Here is a 16,770-nt window from a genome sequence, read left to right on the forward strand (position 1 = left end):
CATTTTACTATTGCTTTTCTATTTTTACTATTTAATCTTATTCTCCCTTTCTTCTGTCTGTAGCTTCTTTCAGGTTAACTACATATTTAATTATTCCATTTAATCTTTTTGGGGGGCATAGTAGATATAACTCCATACTATGTTATCTTAATGGTTGCTTTAGGGTTGATGGAAAATAATATTAACTTATTATGGTCTACCTTTAAGTAATATTATATGTCTTGATTTATAGTGTAAGAACCTTAGAAAGTCATGCATCCATTTCTCACCTTCAGGCCTTTATACTACTGTTGCTATACATTTTGCTTCAATTTCTATTATAAATCTCAAAATGCATTGCTATCATTTTTGGTGTACATGAATCAATTATCTTTTTAGATTTTGAAAATAAAATAGTCATTTCATTGTTAACCCACATAATTACCTTTTTTGTTACTTTTTCTTTTTTTGTCTAGCTACAAATTTCCATTTGTATAATTTTTTCTAAAGGACTTCATATAACATTAATTTTTGTGCAGGTTTTCTGATGAATGAGTTCATTCAATATTTGTATCTCTGAAAATGTTTTCATTTTGCCTTTGTTTTTGAAGTATGTTTCATTGACTAAGGAAAACTTTTTCTCTTTAATTTTTTTTTCTGTACTTAAAAGATGTTGTCCCACTTCCTCACTATCTTGGATTATTTTTAACAAGAAGTCTGCTACCATTCTGGTCTATGTTCCTCTGGACTTCTATATCTTTTTTTCTGGCAGCTTTTAATATTGTCCTTTATCGCTGATTTTAACAATTTAGTATGCCTACTTACTTTATTCCCCTAATAGTGTAATGTTAGTGATCCAAATAGTCCAGGGTCCAGTGGTCCAAGCCCTTTGATAAATTATAAATGATAATTTATTATGATTTTTTTGTTATAGACATTTATTCATATATATTATTAAATGGTTTATTTCCAAAAATATTTATGGGGAATAGGTTATATATTTCACAAAAATGTTTGAGGTAATTAAGTAATTGCCTACCCCATTTAAAAATATTACAGTATTTACATAGTTTTAATTGATTGCATTAACATAGAGTTTTTTTTTTTTAAGATTTTATTTATTTATTTGACAGAGACAGAGAGAGCACAGATAGGCAGAGCGGCAGGCAGAGGGAGAGGGAGAAGCAGGCTCTCTGCGGACCAGGGAGCCCGATGCAGGGCTCGATTCCAGGACCCTGAGATCACGACCTGAGCCGTAGGCAGACGCTTAATGACCGAGACACCCAGGTGCCCCAACAGAGATGTTTTAAAGGCCAAAAATAGAATGACAATCACATTTCTAGAAGATTATGTAAGCAGAAGTGAAGAATATTGGGCTAATTCTTTGTTTTGTGTTATCTAGCTGTATGAGTTATAAATACTTCTCAAAAAATTGTAAACTTTTTAGGTCAGGAATAGTGCCTCATCATTGTACCATTTCTTCACCCAATACATTGTTTTCCCAACTTGACTGTAAAATAATTTATGTTTAACTTTCTAAATCTCTAAGGGTCTCAATTCCCAATTAAATAAAGAACTAAACTTGATGATTTCTGAAATGTGGTTGCAGCTCTAAAATGTGGTTGCAGCTATGTTCCTATAGATGTGGGACCTTAAATATTATAACATTTTTTGTCTATGAAGAAATTAAAGAGACTTAGCTAAATCTAATCTAAATGTAGTCTTAGGAGGTAGTTTCTATTTTTCCTATTTCCTTTTTTTTTTTTTAATTGAAAGAAGACAGAAGACTAAAATAGCTGTGTTCATTAGTGTTACTTGACAAATATTTCTGATTATTTTCCTTCTGGACCATATAGGATTGCACTTTCTGGGCCCTTGTGCTGTGTGACTAGTTCTGACCAAGGAGTTGTAAGGAGAAAACAGTATGTCATTTTAGAGACAGACCATTTATTTACCAGCTTGAGACCCATCAGTGTTCTCATTTACCTCTGGCAGAGTGATTAACAATGGTAAAAATGTTGGCTTTTTGCACTGACTGCAGTGAGCAGAGACCTTCCTGCCAAACAGTGGTGAGCAAATAAAGCAGCAAGAAAGAATATTCATTGTTTTGAGCCATTGGCATTTGGGGTTGTTTATGACCACAACATAACATTCTGACTGATATATTTAAGATAAGCAGATAGAAAAACAAACAATAAAACAAAAAATAAAGCCATACATTAGATAAACCAATAGAATGACCTATGGATTGAAATATGCAAAAACGTTCACTCAAACATTTTATTCAAATTTTGCAATCCAAGAGTTTGAATTTTTAAAATGTGTGTTTTGATAGTGTATCCAAAACTAAATATTTAGCTTTAGGCAGTAGGAGGGAATGCTATGTGAAAATGTTGGGGTTCTGGAGCAAACAGCCAAGAAATAATTCTTGAAGCATTTTTGGTGCAAAAGATGGTTCTGTTAAAGCACCGGGACAGGACCCCCTGGGCAGAAAGAGCTACACTGGGGTCCTGAGGAGTGGCTGATTATGTACTTTCAAGTAGGGAGAGGGTTAGGGGTAGTGGAAGTCTCTAAGGAATTTGGAAGCAAGGTTTCCTGGACTTTGAGGGGCTAGTTGTTAGGAAAAGGTCATTTACTACTGTCTAGTAAAACCTTAGTCATGAGACCCTTCAGATGTATACCAGGAGGCCATGTGCTTAGAGGATGATTGCTAACATGTATCTTGGGGGGGGGGGGGGGAAGATGGGTATAGATAAAAGAAATTTCCAAAAGAATTTTTATATGTTAAAGGAGACTTACAGGATCCTGGAGGTTGGGCTAATGTTAAGCTAAGATTGCTTTTGCCATTAACAAAGAAAGTATTAACATCTCAATAGTTAAGTTCCTAGAGGAAGGTCACTCTGCTTGTCTCAAGGACTTGTCAATGCTGTAAGTGGTAAGGAAATTTATTTTTTTTTCTTTAGCTTTTGCTCTCCACATCTGAATGTTTAGGTGATGGTGAGGAGAATGTGAAGGTCTTAAGAACCTCAAATGCAAGTTTAGTTAAATGCCCACAGTAAAAATGTTAACATGAGTTGCATAAATAATAAAATAACTCTTTTAAAAAAAAATATATATATATATATCACTAATAAGTCTGGTACTTATTTTATATATCTGAATTAAAATGTATTGTTTGGCCTATTGCTATTGTTGAAATAATAGCTTTTTTTGTGAAACCAATGAAATTATAAGACAAATTAATATAAGTATGAAAGGAATGACATTATATTTAAAATAAACAATGCTGTAAACTAAAAATAATTTTTAAAATTCTCGGTTTAGCAAATACCAATAAGGAATATCAGAAAATATTTGTGTATTTTGCTCTGAGAAAACACTGAAGAGTATGATAAATTTTCCATTTATTTTCTTTTTTTTTTTTTTTTTGTGAAGATTTTATTTATTTATTTGACAGAGAGAGAGACAGCGAGAGAGGGAACACAAGCAGGGGGAGTGGGAGAGGGAGAAGCAGGCTTCCCGCCGAGCAGGGAGCCCGATGCGGGGCTCGATCCCAGCACCCTGGGATCATGACCCGAGCCGAAGGCAGATGCTTAACGACTGAGCCACCAAGGCGCCCCTTTCCATTTATTTTCACTAATAGGAATGGTTTAGCAAAATATTTATAGAGTTTTTTTTTGTTAGCTTTTTTTTTAATAATCTTTTTTATTGTTATGTTAATCCCCTTACATTACATCATTAGTTTTAGATATAGTGTTCCATGATTCATTGTTTGTGCATAACACCCAGTGCTCCATGCAGAACGTGCCCTCCTCAATACCCATCACCAGGCTAACCCATCCTCCCACCCCCCTCCCCTCTAGAACCCTCAGTTTGTTTTTCAGAGTCCATCGTCTCTCATGGTTCTTCTCCCCCTCCGATTTCCCCCCCTTCATTCTTCCCCTCCTGCTACATTCTTCTTCTTCTTTTTTTCTTTCTTAACATATATTGCATTATTTGTTTCAGATGTACAGATCTGAGATTCAACAGTCTTGCACAGTTCACAGTGCTTACCAGAGCACATACCCTCCCCAGTGTCCATTACCCAGTCACCCCATCCCTCCCACCCCACCCCCCACTCCAGTAACCCTCAGTTTGTTTCCTGAGATTAAGAATTCCTCATATCAGTGAGATCATATGATACATGTCTTTCTCTGATTGACTTATTTCGCTCAGCATAATACCCTCCAGTTCCATCCACGTCGTTGCAAATGGCAAGATCTCATTCCTTTTGATGGCTGCATAATATTCCATTGTATATATATATATACCACCTCTTCTTTATCCATTCATCTGTTGATGGACATCTTGGCTCTTTCCACAGTTTGGCTATTGTGGACATTGCTGCTATAAACATGGGGATGCACGTACCCATTCGGATCCCTACTTTTGTATCTTTGGGGTAAATACCCAGTAGTGCAATTGCTGGATCATATGGTAGCTCTATTTTCAACTTTTTGAGGAACCTCCATACTGTTTTCCAGAGTGGCTGCACCAGCTTGCATTCCCACCAACAGTGTAGGAGGGTTCCCCTTTCTCCGCATCCCTGCCAACATCTGTCATTTCCTGACTTGTTAATTTTAGCCATTCTGACTGGTGTGAGGTGGTATCTCATTGAGGTTTTGATTTGGATTTCCCTGATGCCGAGCGATATTGAACACTTTTTCATGTGTCTGTTGGCCATTTGAATGTCTTCTTTGGAAAAATGTCTGTTCATGTCTTCTGACCATTTCTTGATTGGATTCTTTGTTCTTTGGGTGTTGAGTTTGATGAGTTCTTTATAGATTTTGGATACCAGCCCTTTATCTGATATGTCATTTGCAAATATCTTCTCCCATTCTGTCAGTTGTCTTTTGGTTTTGTTGACTGTTTCCTTTGCTTTGCAAAAGCTTTTTATCTTGATGAAGTCCCAATAGTTCATTTTTGCCCTTGCTTCCCTTGCCTTTGGCGATGTTTCTAGGAAGAAGTTGCTGCTGCTGAGGTCGAAGAGGTTGCTGCCTGTGTTCTCCTTTAGGATTTTGATGGACTCCTGTCTCACATTGAGGTCTTTCAACCATTTGGAGTCTATTTTTGTGTGAGGTGTAAGGAAATGGTCCAGTTTCATTCTTCTGCATGTGGCTGTCCAATTTTCCCAACACCATTTGTTGAAGACACTGTCTTTTTTCCATTGGACATTCTTTCCTGCTTTGTCAAAGATTAGTTGACCATATAGTTGAGGGTCCATTTCTGGGCTCTCTATTCTGTTCCATTGATCTATGTGCCTGTTTTTGTGCCAGTACCATACTGTCTTGATGATGACAGCTTTGTAGTAGAGCTGGAAGTCCGGAATTGTGATGCTGCCAGCTTTGCTTTTCTTTTTCAACATTCGTCTGGCTATGCGGGGTCTTTTCTGGTTCCATACAAATTTTAGGATTATTTGTTCCATTTCTTTGAAAAAAGTGGATGGTATTTTGATGGGGATTGCATTGAATGTGTAGATTGCTCTAGGTAGCATTGACATCTTCACAATATTTGTTCTTCCAATCCATGAGCATGGAACGTTTTTCCATTTCTTTGTGTCTTCCTCAATTTCTTTCATGAGTATTTTATAGTTTTCTGAGTACAGATCTTTTGCCTCTTTGGTTAGATTTATTCCTAGGTATCTTATGGTTTTGGGTGCAATTGTAAATGGGATCGACTCCTTAATTTCTTTCTTCTGACTTGTTGTTGGTGTATAGGAATGCCAGTGACTTCTGTGCATTGATTTTATATCCTGCCACTTGACTGAATTCCTGTTTGAGTTCTAGCAGTTTTGGGGTGGAGTCTTTGGGATTTTCCACATAAAGTATCATATCATCTGCAAAGAGTGAGAGTTTGACTTCTTCTTTGCTGATTTGGATGCCTTTGATTTCTTTTTGTTGTCTGATTGCTGTGGCTAAGATTTCCAATACTATGTTGAATAGCAGTGGTGATAGTGGACATCCCTGCTGCGTTCCTGACCTTAGGGGGAAAGCTCTCAGTTTTTCCCCATTGAGAATGATATTCGCTGTAGGCTTTTGATAGATGGCTTTTATGATATTGAGGTATGTACCCTCTATGCCTATACTCTGAAGAGTTTTGATCAAGAAAGGATGCTGTACTTTGTCAAATGCTTTTTCTGCATCTATTGAGAGGATCATATGATTCTTGTTCTTTCTTTTGTTAATGTATTGTATCACGTTGATTGATTTGCGGATGTTGAACCAACCTTGCAGCCCAGGGATAAATCCCACTTGGTTGTGGTGAATAATCCTTTTAATGTACTGTTGGATCCTATTGGCTAGTATTTTGGTGAGAATTTTTGCATCCATGTTCATCAGGGATATTGGTCTGTAATTCTCCTTTTGGATGGGGTCTTTTTCTGGTTTTGGGATCAAGGTAATGCTGGCCTCATAAAATGAGTTTGGAAGTTTTCCTTCCATTTCTATTTTTTGGAACAGTTTCAGAAGAATAGGTATTAATTCTTCTTTAAATGTTTGGTAGAATTCCCCTGGGAAGCCATCTGGCCCTGGGCTTTTGTGTTTTGGGAGATTTTTCATGACTGCTTCAATTTCCTTAGTGATTATAGGTCTGTTCAGGTTTTCTATTTCTTCCTGGTTCAGTTTTGGTAGTTGATACATCTCTAGGAATGCATCCATTTCTTCCAGGTTATCTAATTTGCTGGCATAGAGTTGCTCATAATATGTTCTTATAATTGTTTGTATTTCTTTGGTGTTGGTTGTGATTTCTCCTCTTTCATTCATGATTTTGTTGATTTGGGTCATTTCTCTTTTCTTTTTGATAAGTCTGGCCAGGGGTTGTTAATTCTTGCAAAGAACCAGCTCCTAGTTTCATTGATCTGTTCTACTGTTCTTTTGGTGTCTATTTCATTGATTTCTGCTCTGATCTTTATTATTTCTCTTCTCCTGCTGGGTTTAGGCTTTATTTGCTGTTCTTTCACCAGCTCCTCTAGGTGTAGGGTTAGGTTGTGTACTTGAGACCTTTCTTGTTTCTTGAGAAAGGCTTGTATTGCTATATACTTTCCTCTTAGGACTGCCTTTGCTGCATCCCAAAGATTTTGAATAGTTGTGTTTTCATTTTCATTGGTTTCCATGAATTTTTTTAATTCTTCTTTAATTTCCTGGTTGACCCATTCATTCTTCAGTAGGATGCTCTTTAGCCTCCATGTATTTGAGTTCTTTCTGACTTTCCTCTTGTGATTGAGTTCTAGTTTCAAAGCATTGTGGTCTGAAAATATGCAGGGAATGATCCCAATCTTTTGGTACCGGTTGAGACCTGATTTATGACCTAGGATGTGATCTATTCTGGAGAATGTTCCATGGGCACTAGAGAAAAATGTGTATTCCTTTGCTTTGTGATGGAATGTTCTGAATATGTCTGTGAAGTCCATTTGGTCCAGTGTGTCATTTAAAGTCTTTATTTCCTTGTTGATCTTTTGCTTAGACGATCTGTCCATTTCAGTGAGGGGGGTGTTAAAGTCCCCCACTATTATTGTATTGTTGTCGATGTGTTTCTTTGCTTTTGTTATCAATTGCCTTATATAAGTGGCTGCTCCCATGTTAGGGGCATAGATATTTACAACTGTTAGATCTTCTTGTTGGATAGACCCTTTAGGGAGGATATAGTGTCCTTTCTCATCTCTTATTACAGTCTTTGGTTTAAAATCTAATTTGTCTGATATAAGGATTGCCACCCCAGCTTTCTTTTGGTGTCCATTAGCATGGTAAATGGTTTTCCATCCCCTCATGTTCAATCTGGGCATGTCTTTGGGTCTAAAATGAGTCTCTTGCAGACAGCATATCGATGGGTCTTGTTTTTTAATCCAATCTGATAGCCTGTGTCTTTTGATTGGGGCATTTAGCCCATTTACATTCAGGGTAACTATTGAAAGATAAGAATTTAGTGCCATTGTATTGCCTGTAAAGTGACTGTTACTGTATATTGTTTGTGTTCCTTTCTGGTCTATGTTGCTTTTAGGCTCTCTCTTTGCTTAGAGGACCCCTTTCAAGATTTCTTGTAGGGCTGGTTTCGTGTTTGCAAATTCATTTAGTTTTTGTTTGTCCTGGAAGCTTTTTATCTCTCCTTCAATTTTCAGTGACAGCCTAGCTGGATATAGTATTCTTGGCTGCATATTTTTCTCATTTAGTGCTCTGAATATATCCTGCCAGTCCTTTCTGGCCTGCCAGGTCTCTGTGGATAAGTCTGTTGCCAATATAATGTTTCTACCATTGTAGGTTACATATCTCTTCTCCCGAGCTGCTTTCAGGATTTTCTCTTTGTCTCTGAGATGTGTATGTTTTACTATTAGATGTCGGGGTGTTGACCTATTTTTATTGATTTTGAGAGGGGTTCTCTGTGCTTCCTGGATTTTGATGCCTGTTTCCTTCCCCAAATTAGGCAAGTTCTCTGCTATAATTTGCTCCAGTATACCTTCTGCCCCTCTCTCTCTTTCTTCTTCTTCTGGGATCCCAATTATTCTAATGTTGTTTCGTCTTATGGTATCGTTTATCTCTCGAATTCTGCCCTCATGATCCAGTAGTTGTTTATCTCTCTTTTTCTCAGCTTCTTTATTTTCCATCATTTGGTCTTCTATCTCCCTGATTCTCTCTTCTGCCTCATTTATCCTAACAGTTAGCGCCCCCATATTTGATTGCACCTCATTAATAGCCTTTTTGATTTCTACTTGGTTCGATTTTAGTTCTTTTACTTCTCCAGAAAGGGTTTCTCTAATAACTTCCATGCTTTTTTCAAGCCCAGCTAGTATCTTTAAAGTGATGATTCTGAACTCTAGATCTGACATCATACTAATGTCCGTATTGAGTAGGTCCCTGGCAGTCGGTACTACCTCTTGTTCTTTTTGTTGAGGTGATTTTTTCCGTCTTGTCATTTTGTGCAGAGGAGAATAGATTAATGAGAGAACAAAATGCTAGCAGGGTAACAACGTCCCCAGAAAATATACTCTAAACAAATCAGAAAAGACCTGAAGCAGTGGGAAAAGAAAGGGAAAGAGAGAGAAAAGAAAAAGAAAGAAAAAAAGAAAAAAGAAAAAAAGATAAAGATAAAAACAAACAAAAACAGAACAAAACAAAACAAAACAAAAACAGAATGTGATCAAATATGATCAGGGTGGTTTATAGATCAGTGCCACACACTAGATTTTGGGTGTATTTTGGTCTTTAAAAGAAAGTGCCTCCCAAAATTTTAAAGAAAGAAAAACTTATATATGTACAAAAATAAGGGTTGATATGATGAAGGGATGGAATATGAATGTAAAGATGGAAATTATAAAAAATTTTATAAAAGGAATTGATAAGTTGTTTGAAAATAGAAAGAAGAGGATTAAAAAAAAAAGAAAGAAAAAAGGGAGAGAATGTGATCAGGCAGGGGAGTAGGAAAAAACCATACACTAGAGATTTAGAGTATATTTTGATCTGTTAGAAGAAACTATCTCAAAATTTTAAAGAGAGAACAACTTATATATATATGCCAAAAATACAGGTAACTACTATGAAGGGATAGAATATGACTCTAAAAATGAAAAATAAAAATGTTTTTTTTTTAAAAAAGGGATTGATAAGATGTTGGTTGAAAAAGGGAAAAAGAAAAATTCAAAAAAAAAGAAAAAAGGAAAAAAGAAAAAAAGACAGTTAAAAAAAATAATTAACTTTGAAAGACTAAAGAATCATGGTAAAAAAGCCATGAATTCTATGTGCAGTGTTCCCCTAGCGCTGGAGTTCTGCCGTTCTCATTGATCGGTAAACTTGGTCTTGGCTGGCTGTTCTCGCTGATCTTCTGGGGGAGGGGCCTGTTGCCGTGGTTCCCAAATGTCTCTGCCGGAGGCAAAATTGCCCCGCCCTTGCCGGTCCGGGCTAAGTATTCTGTTCGGGTTTGCTCTAGGGAGCTTTTGTTCCCTGCAAGCTTTCCGTACAGCTTTGGAGGCGGAGAGTGAAAATGGTGGCCTCCCATCTCTGCCCCGGAGGAGCCGAGAACTCGGGGCCCGCTCCTCAGTGAGCCCCCAGAGAAGAGCAGTCAGTCACTCCCGTCTCCCCGGTCTCCAGCCGCACTCCGTGCTCACCCGGCCTGTGACCGCGCGTTTCTATCTCTGGCACCCGACCCTGGGTGGAGTCTCCAAACCCCGCAGATCCCCGCAGTGCACTCCCGTGCCGCTCCTCCCGGGGGAAGAAGGTGAGTCTCCCCGGATCTGCTGCTTGTTGGGTCGCTGCTGGAGGAGCAGTGGCCCGACTGTGCCGCGGATCACGGTTTATAGCAACCCCGAGCTGAGAGCCCACGCCTCGGCTCCGTCTCTGCAGCCGGCTTCCCTGCTCCGATACCTGGGAGCTCTGCCGCACTCAGGCACCCCCGGTCTTTCTGTGACCCCGAGGGTCCTGAGACCACACTGTCCCGCGAGGGTTCCACCCCCCACTTCGCCACCAGAGTGACGTCCCTCAGCGGAGCAGACTTCTAAAAGTTCCAATTTTGTGCTCCGTGGCTCTATCACTTGCCAGAAGCGGCCGACGGAGGCCCCTCCCCCGCCGTCTATCCTCCCGAATATCGCCTCGGATTCACTTCTCCGCACGTCCTACCTTCCAGAAAGTGGTCGCTTTTCTGTTCAGAGAGTTGTTGCTATTCTTTTCTTCGATCTCCTGTTGAGTTTGTAGGTGTTCAGAATGGTTTGATCCCTATCCAGCTGAATTCCTGAGACCAGATGAAATCCAGGTCTCCTACTCCTCCGCCATCTTGCTCCGCCCCTCTGTTAGCTTTTTAAAATACCTTCATGATTTGTCATTTCTCTCAAGTTACTTTTTAAAGAATTTAAACTTTTTTTTTTTTGTCTCTGGTGCATTTAAAATTTGAAGGATGTTTTTGCCATCCATTTAGGTAAATTATTACTTAACAAAATGTGTTATGTAACATCTCTTACTTAACTTAATGGCTCATCTCTAAGCCATTCTTAAACTGGAAGTTAATTTTAATTAAATGCTTATTTTAAAATAACACAGCCATATGAAATGCAATAATTACAGGCATTTTCATTCATATTCCTACGAGCTTAATGCAACAAATGTTTTAATTGGTCCCTATTTACTGTTTGTAAATTTGGTACCTATCTGTAACCATAAACATATAAATTGTGTTTGACTTTATTTTACTTATTTCTTCAACACAGTTCCATATTACCATATTGCCTTCATATTTAACATACCTCCATTCTCCACGTAACTTGAGATTAAGCCTAAAATACACAGGTTGCAGATTCTTAATAAAGCTCTGGATATGCTTCAGTATTTCTAGTAATGCTGAGAAGCAGTCATCTGGAGCCCAACTCCTAGAATCCAGTGGCTGAGGATGGGAGTGAATTCTCTGGAGCCAGTTAAGTACTAGAAGGACTAAATATAATTCAATCAGATTAAGCCCTGTCACAAAGAGGCTGGTTTTCCTTAGAGTAAAACATCAGATCGGCATCCTCATTATCTTTTGCCAAAACTATTACAATCTCCAATCTTTCTGTCTCACCTCTGCTGTCTCCAATTGTCTGTCCTGCTGCAAGAGGAATATATAAACATGATCCTGTCTTCTTCATCACTAACAACATGTGAAATATTTCACGTTGACTTCAGGCTAACGTCCAAATTCCTTGGAATCACTTTGAAGACCCTCCATGATCTGTTCTTAACAGAGAGACTCATCTATAAAGACTTCCCTAATTCTTTCAGACAAAGTTAGTCCTATTTCTTTGGGGCTCTGATTGCTGTGTGTGCCCTCTATTATGTCACTTGTCTCATTTGAGTCAAATCATTTTATATATCTGCCTACTGGCCTGTGAATCCTTAAGGGAAGAAACTATAATTTATTCATCTTCGTATCCTAAGTATCTCTTACTTTCCCTCGTGCAGTCCCTGTCTCTCCTAATTTCCTCACTCCTTCCGTAGAGGACTTGACAGGTAAAATAATAACAATTAAAAAGCAATAACAGCAATAACAATAATGGTAGTATTTATCAAACCCTCGTTATGATCAGATATGCTACTGTACTAAGTTCTTTGCATGGATTATGTAACTTAATTCTCATGAACACATTGTGAAGGTTGTTTATTTTTTAATTTAATTATTTAACTTAAAATTTATTTAATTATTTGTTTTTGCCCCTGCATTGCCCCACATGAGAGAACTGGTCTTACGGAAGTTAAATAACCTGCCCATTGTCACACAGGTGTAAGTGGCAAAGCCATCATGTGAACCTAGATAGTGTGATGCATAAAGTATGATTTTTCAATATTTGAGAAATGATTATCAGCACAAGATATTAGAGAGTTTTCCATCTTGGTCTAATTGAAAAAAATAAATTACACACATTCATGTAAAGAAGGTAACTTTACTACTAATAGTCTGCTGATTAGGGTAAGGCTATTTTTATATGTACACTCTGTCAAGTCCTGATAGCTGTATTTCATAGGCATGGAGAAGGCTCTGAGCAGAGCATCAGAAATTAAGAAGTTGAAAGAAATAAAACATCTCTTACTTAACTTAATGGCTTGTATGGCTTATATGAAAATATGGATTGTACAAAAATGGCTTGTATGAAAATATTTTTAAAAAAACTTATTTTAAAAATATCTCCAGGTGTAACAAATTGCAAGTTTCATAATGCAGCAAAAGTAATATTTCTTAAAGAATTTTGACCATCACTTTATATTGAAGAGACTGTTTTTGACAAGTACAGCATAATTTATATGCCTATGTCTAAGAACAGGTTCCCTGAGAAACAGACATTGAGACAAATTTTGATTGTAGTAATTTTGAAGAGGAATCACAGAAAGTACCTGGGGTGGCTGGATGAGGAAGTAAGACAGGGAAGGGGAAAAAGCCCTTAAAAGATACACTGTCAAGATGCTTATCTCTGTGGGCAACTGAGGCTCAGTCTTGCTGGCAAACTCTGGTCCACAATATAGAAAACACCTCAGAGTTTTCTCACCATAGGACTGTTTATTCTCCAACTTCCCTCCTTTGTTGGTTGATACATGCTCAGGGGGGCATTAATTTCCCCCAGAACTTCTAATCTGCCTTTGTTCAGAGATGAGAGAAAGCAGTCGGGTGGCGATCTGCAGGTATTTATAAAGGATCCTCTTGGCATGTACTGGGCTGGTGAATGCTAAATAACACTTGGTGGGCCACTGGTACCATCTGCTATATCCTAGCACTCACAAGCCTGTTCCTCCAGTAAAACGGAGGTTTTCTTGAGCCAAAAACGTATACATGCACATACATACAGAAATGCATACACACATAGACAAATAGATGTGTATACCATAGATATAATTGCTGTGTTCAACAGGATATTTGACATTTCAACCTTAACGTGATCAGAATTCAACTCATCTTCACCCTCAAGCCTTGCACCCCTGAGATGTGCTCCTCACACACTCTGCTCTTATGTAGGTCTGTATTTCATAAGATCAATCGCCTATGTCCAAAACATGGGAGTCCTCCTTAAACTACTTCTCCCAGATAGTTACCAAGTCATGTCATTTGTATTCCTAAATATATGTTGAACCTGTCTTTACAGGCCACCTTTCGCTCTCACCTGAATTTCTGCAGCACTTTCCAAATTTAAATTTGAAACTGTAACTCTCTATTTTGTATCCGCTATTATATTGTAAATGTCCTGAAGTCAGGGATTAGGTTTTGCTGATTGTTTCTTCTCCATTTTGGATCCTGGCTTATATCAAACCTCAGTAGATCATTGTAACTTAAGTGAATGAATGAATAGAAGAGATCTTTTCACATCTTATGTGTGGTAAAAGTTTGAGCTCACAGAGATAGAAATTATTGAAAACATTTTTATGAAGGAAAGCCTTATTTGCATAGGACCAGCCTTGAGTCTTTTTGTCTGCCTATTTTCTGAATAGATTAGTAGAGAGCTGTTAAACATCACTATTGATTGCTTATAGGGTATTGCTCTGAATGCAATTCTTATTTAATTAATAAGCAAGTGATATGTACAATGTCTCATCTTAATGTTTGAAAAATAATTTGCCTTTCTGGGAATATCAATTCCATTCCCATTTGCGTTGTTAGGTATGATGGTTTGCACAAGTAGGTGCAATTATCCTGGATAGTAATATAGTGAAGCACAGTTATCTGGGCCTTTGTCTTTGTTGAGAAGAATGGATGGCCCTACATAACTATAATCAGGTGTGTTGAATTACTTTAGCACTCTTTTCCAGACTTGTGCATTATATGTGAAAGCATCCATCTCACAATACTTCCTTGGAAATCACTCACAGATCTGTTTCATATGCTATTATATTTTTTTAACCATTCTGTGTTATCCTAAAATGAATCTCAGATTTTTTTCTAGCACTTAATGCCCATTTCATGGTATGACTGTGATGTTTTTTCCAACTCTTTTCATCATATTTAAAAACATTAAAATCTACTTGTTTTATAGATATTGTTACAAATAATAAATTCAGAGATTAAATAATTGAAATAAATGGGCAGAATAAAAAAGGAAATGTTTATATTTGTGTATTCAAATTATTTATCTAAAATATTTAATTTTATTTTCTAGGATGGTTAGTTTTGTTGGCTTTAATTGCATTGTCATGTTTTCCCAAGCTGTAAGGCAACTTTTGTTGTAGATCCACAGCAATGTTTAATATATCCTGTTAAGATATAGTAAAATAAAGTGTTGAAATGACTGATTGAGAAAAAATATTTTAAGTAATGTTTTGAAAATTCTGGTGCATTTCTATACATCTTGGTAGAATCTATGCATACTTCAAGTCATGCTATGGTTTGTTTCCTCGTCTAGACTAAATAGTAGCCAGTATCCTAGCAAAAGCTAAAGCATTAGATGTTTCTGCATTTAAATCGAAACTATTTCTACATTTCCACTCTGTTTTTTGTTTTCAAGTTATCCATATCAGGAAAATCACTGAATTTGATAACTGATTGAAATTTTACTCTATTTTAGTTTTAAAGTAACTCAAAGATTTCACAAACTTAAGAGAATTCATCACCCTCAATAAGGCTTGGTCAACTTGCTGAACTAGGAAGTAAATGAGATTTGAGACCAAGTTCCTGCCTTTGTGTGGCTTAGAAACTAATTAAATAGATCATAAATATGCAAAAATAACAATTACACATAGTAAATTGTTTTTAACAATGCCAAAAGTTAAAGTCTACGTTCTTTTTGGCATCTCAGATTTTTTTCATAATGAATAAAGCAACGTGGGATTTCTGGTTATAATTTCCACTAGAAATGTGATAATGTCTGGGTTTGGATCTTAATGTAATCTTATTATGTGGTTGTATCAGTATATGCTTATTTAAGATTAACTCTTCATTTATTTCATTGTAAAACTGTGTTTGCCCCTGTAGAGCTTAAATGTTGCCCAGCCATTAAAACACACCACAACCCAAACTGATTAACTAAGCATAATTATTACAGAAGTTGGATTTCCAGAACTTCCCAGGAAACCCATCTAAACCTTAACGGTGTACTAAGTGGAAACAATTTTGACTCATAAAATTTGTTCTTCTCGCTATTAGGTAACATTAGGAAAAGTTTACATCAACAAGAACATGTTTCAGTGCACTTCTTACCTAGTGTCTGAGTCCCTGATACAAAAAACGATAAATAATTATTTCATTAAGAGCACATGTGAAAGGGATCATTAGTGAATTCCGTGAATGAACTGAGTAATTATTATGATGTACAAGCTCTGGTTGGAAAAGCATTAGACAAAGTCTAGTTTTCACAGATGTTTGATAACAGTGAGTAAATAGCAGAGTTTTGCTTTTGACATTGCTTTTTTCTTCTTCTATCATCTCTAGTTGTAAGCACAAGATGTACCTTGAAAGGCTTCCAAACACCAGCATCATTATCCCATTTCATAATGAAGGTTGGACTTCACTCCTGCGTACCATCCACAGTATAATTAACCGAACCCCAGAGAGTCTGATAGCAGAAATCATTCTGGTAGATGACTTCAGTGATAGAGGTAAGATACAGTTAATAGTATTTTATCTGGTTCTGTTATTACCGACATAATCATTACAGGCTTTAAAAAAAGGCCAGAAGATTATTGTGATGTTTCTTTCTGATTTTATCTGAAAGGTAATTATGAAGTTTTGACTAGGCTGTGATTTCATAAAGTGTTGGCCAAATGCAAAAGAAACTGGATGAGAAGGTATTGGTGTTGTTTGGGAAACTATAAGAAATTTGCATTACATTTCTGTTGTAAATTAGACAGGTGTTGGCGAAATGCCTCAAATTCCAGTTTCAGCGTCAGGACAAACACTGCAAAATATGTTATTGTAAGTACATATGAATGGGGAAATATTCCAGTAGATTTATAAAATCTGTTCCTGTTTCTGAAAGGCATCTGCTCTATTACTTAAAAGTATGATACATTTTCTGGGCTGTGCTTGTGTTACTTTATAAACACTAGAAATTGTAAGTAACACAAATATTTTTACTTAGCAATTCTAGCTATTTTATCATATCTGAACAATAACCAAAAAGTTCAGTATGTATCATAAAATTTGATGATGTGACATAAGTTTTAATATTTCTACCATTCTGAGAAACATGATATGGTTTATAAAAGACAGGAGAATAAAATTATAGACAGTTTCCTGAGATTAGGACTTCATTCATCATCTTTGGTCTGAATGTGAGAATTGTTAATACTGTGGGGAAGGTAAAGTTTCTTTTTTTTGGCAGAT

The 16,770-nt window shown here is 36.9% G+C and overlaps 1 protein-coding gene across 8 annotated transcripts in view; it reads left to right on the forward strand.

Moving 5' to 3' along the window:
• Nucleotides 1-16,770, forward strand: part of GALNTL6 (polypeptide N-acetylgalactosaminyltransferase like 6) — a 1,076,341-nt gene that overhangs the window by 517,912 nt on the left and 541,659 nt on the right. For all 8 annotated transcript variants that reach the window (XM_032413198.1, XM_032413199.1, XM_032413205.1 and 5 more), the window contains one exon: nucleotides 15,877-16,043. In XM_032413198.1, coding sequence (XP_032269089.1) covers nucleotides 15,877-16,043 — 167 coding nt within the window. The remainder of the gene's footprint in view (nucleotides 1-15,876; nucleotides 16,044-16,770) is intronic.

Source organism: Phoca vitulina, unplaced genomic scaffold (assembly GCF_004348235.1).
Source record: "Phoca vitulina isolate PV1807 unplaced genomic scaffold, GSC_HSeal_1.0 scaffold14, whole genome shotgun sequence".
NCBI classification, from domain to species: domain Eukaryota; kingdom Metazoa; phylum Chordata; class Mammalia; order Carnivora; family Phocidae; genus Phoca; species Phoca vitulina.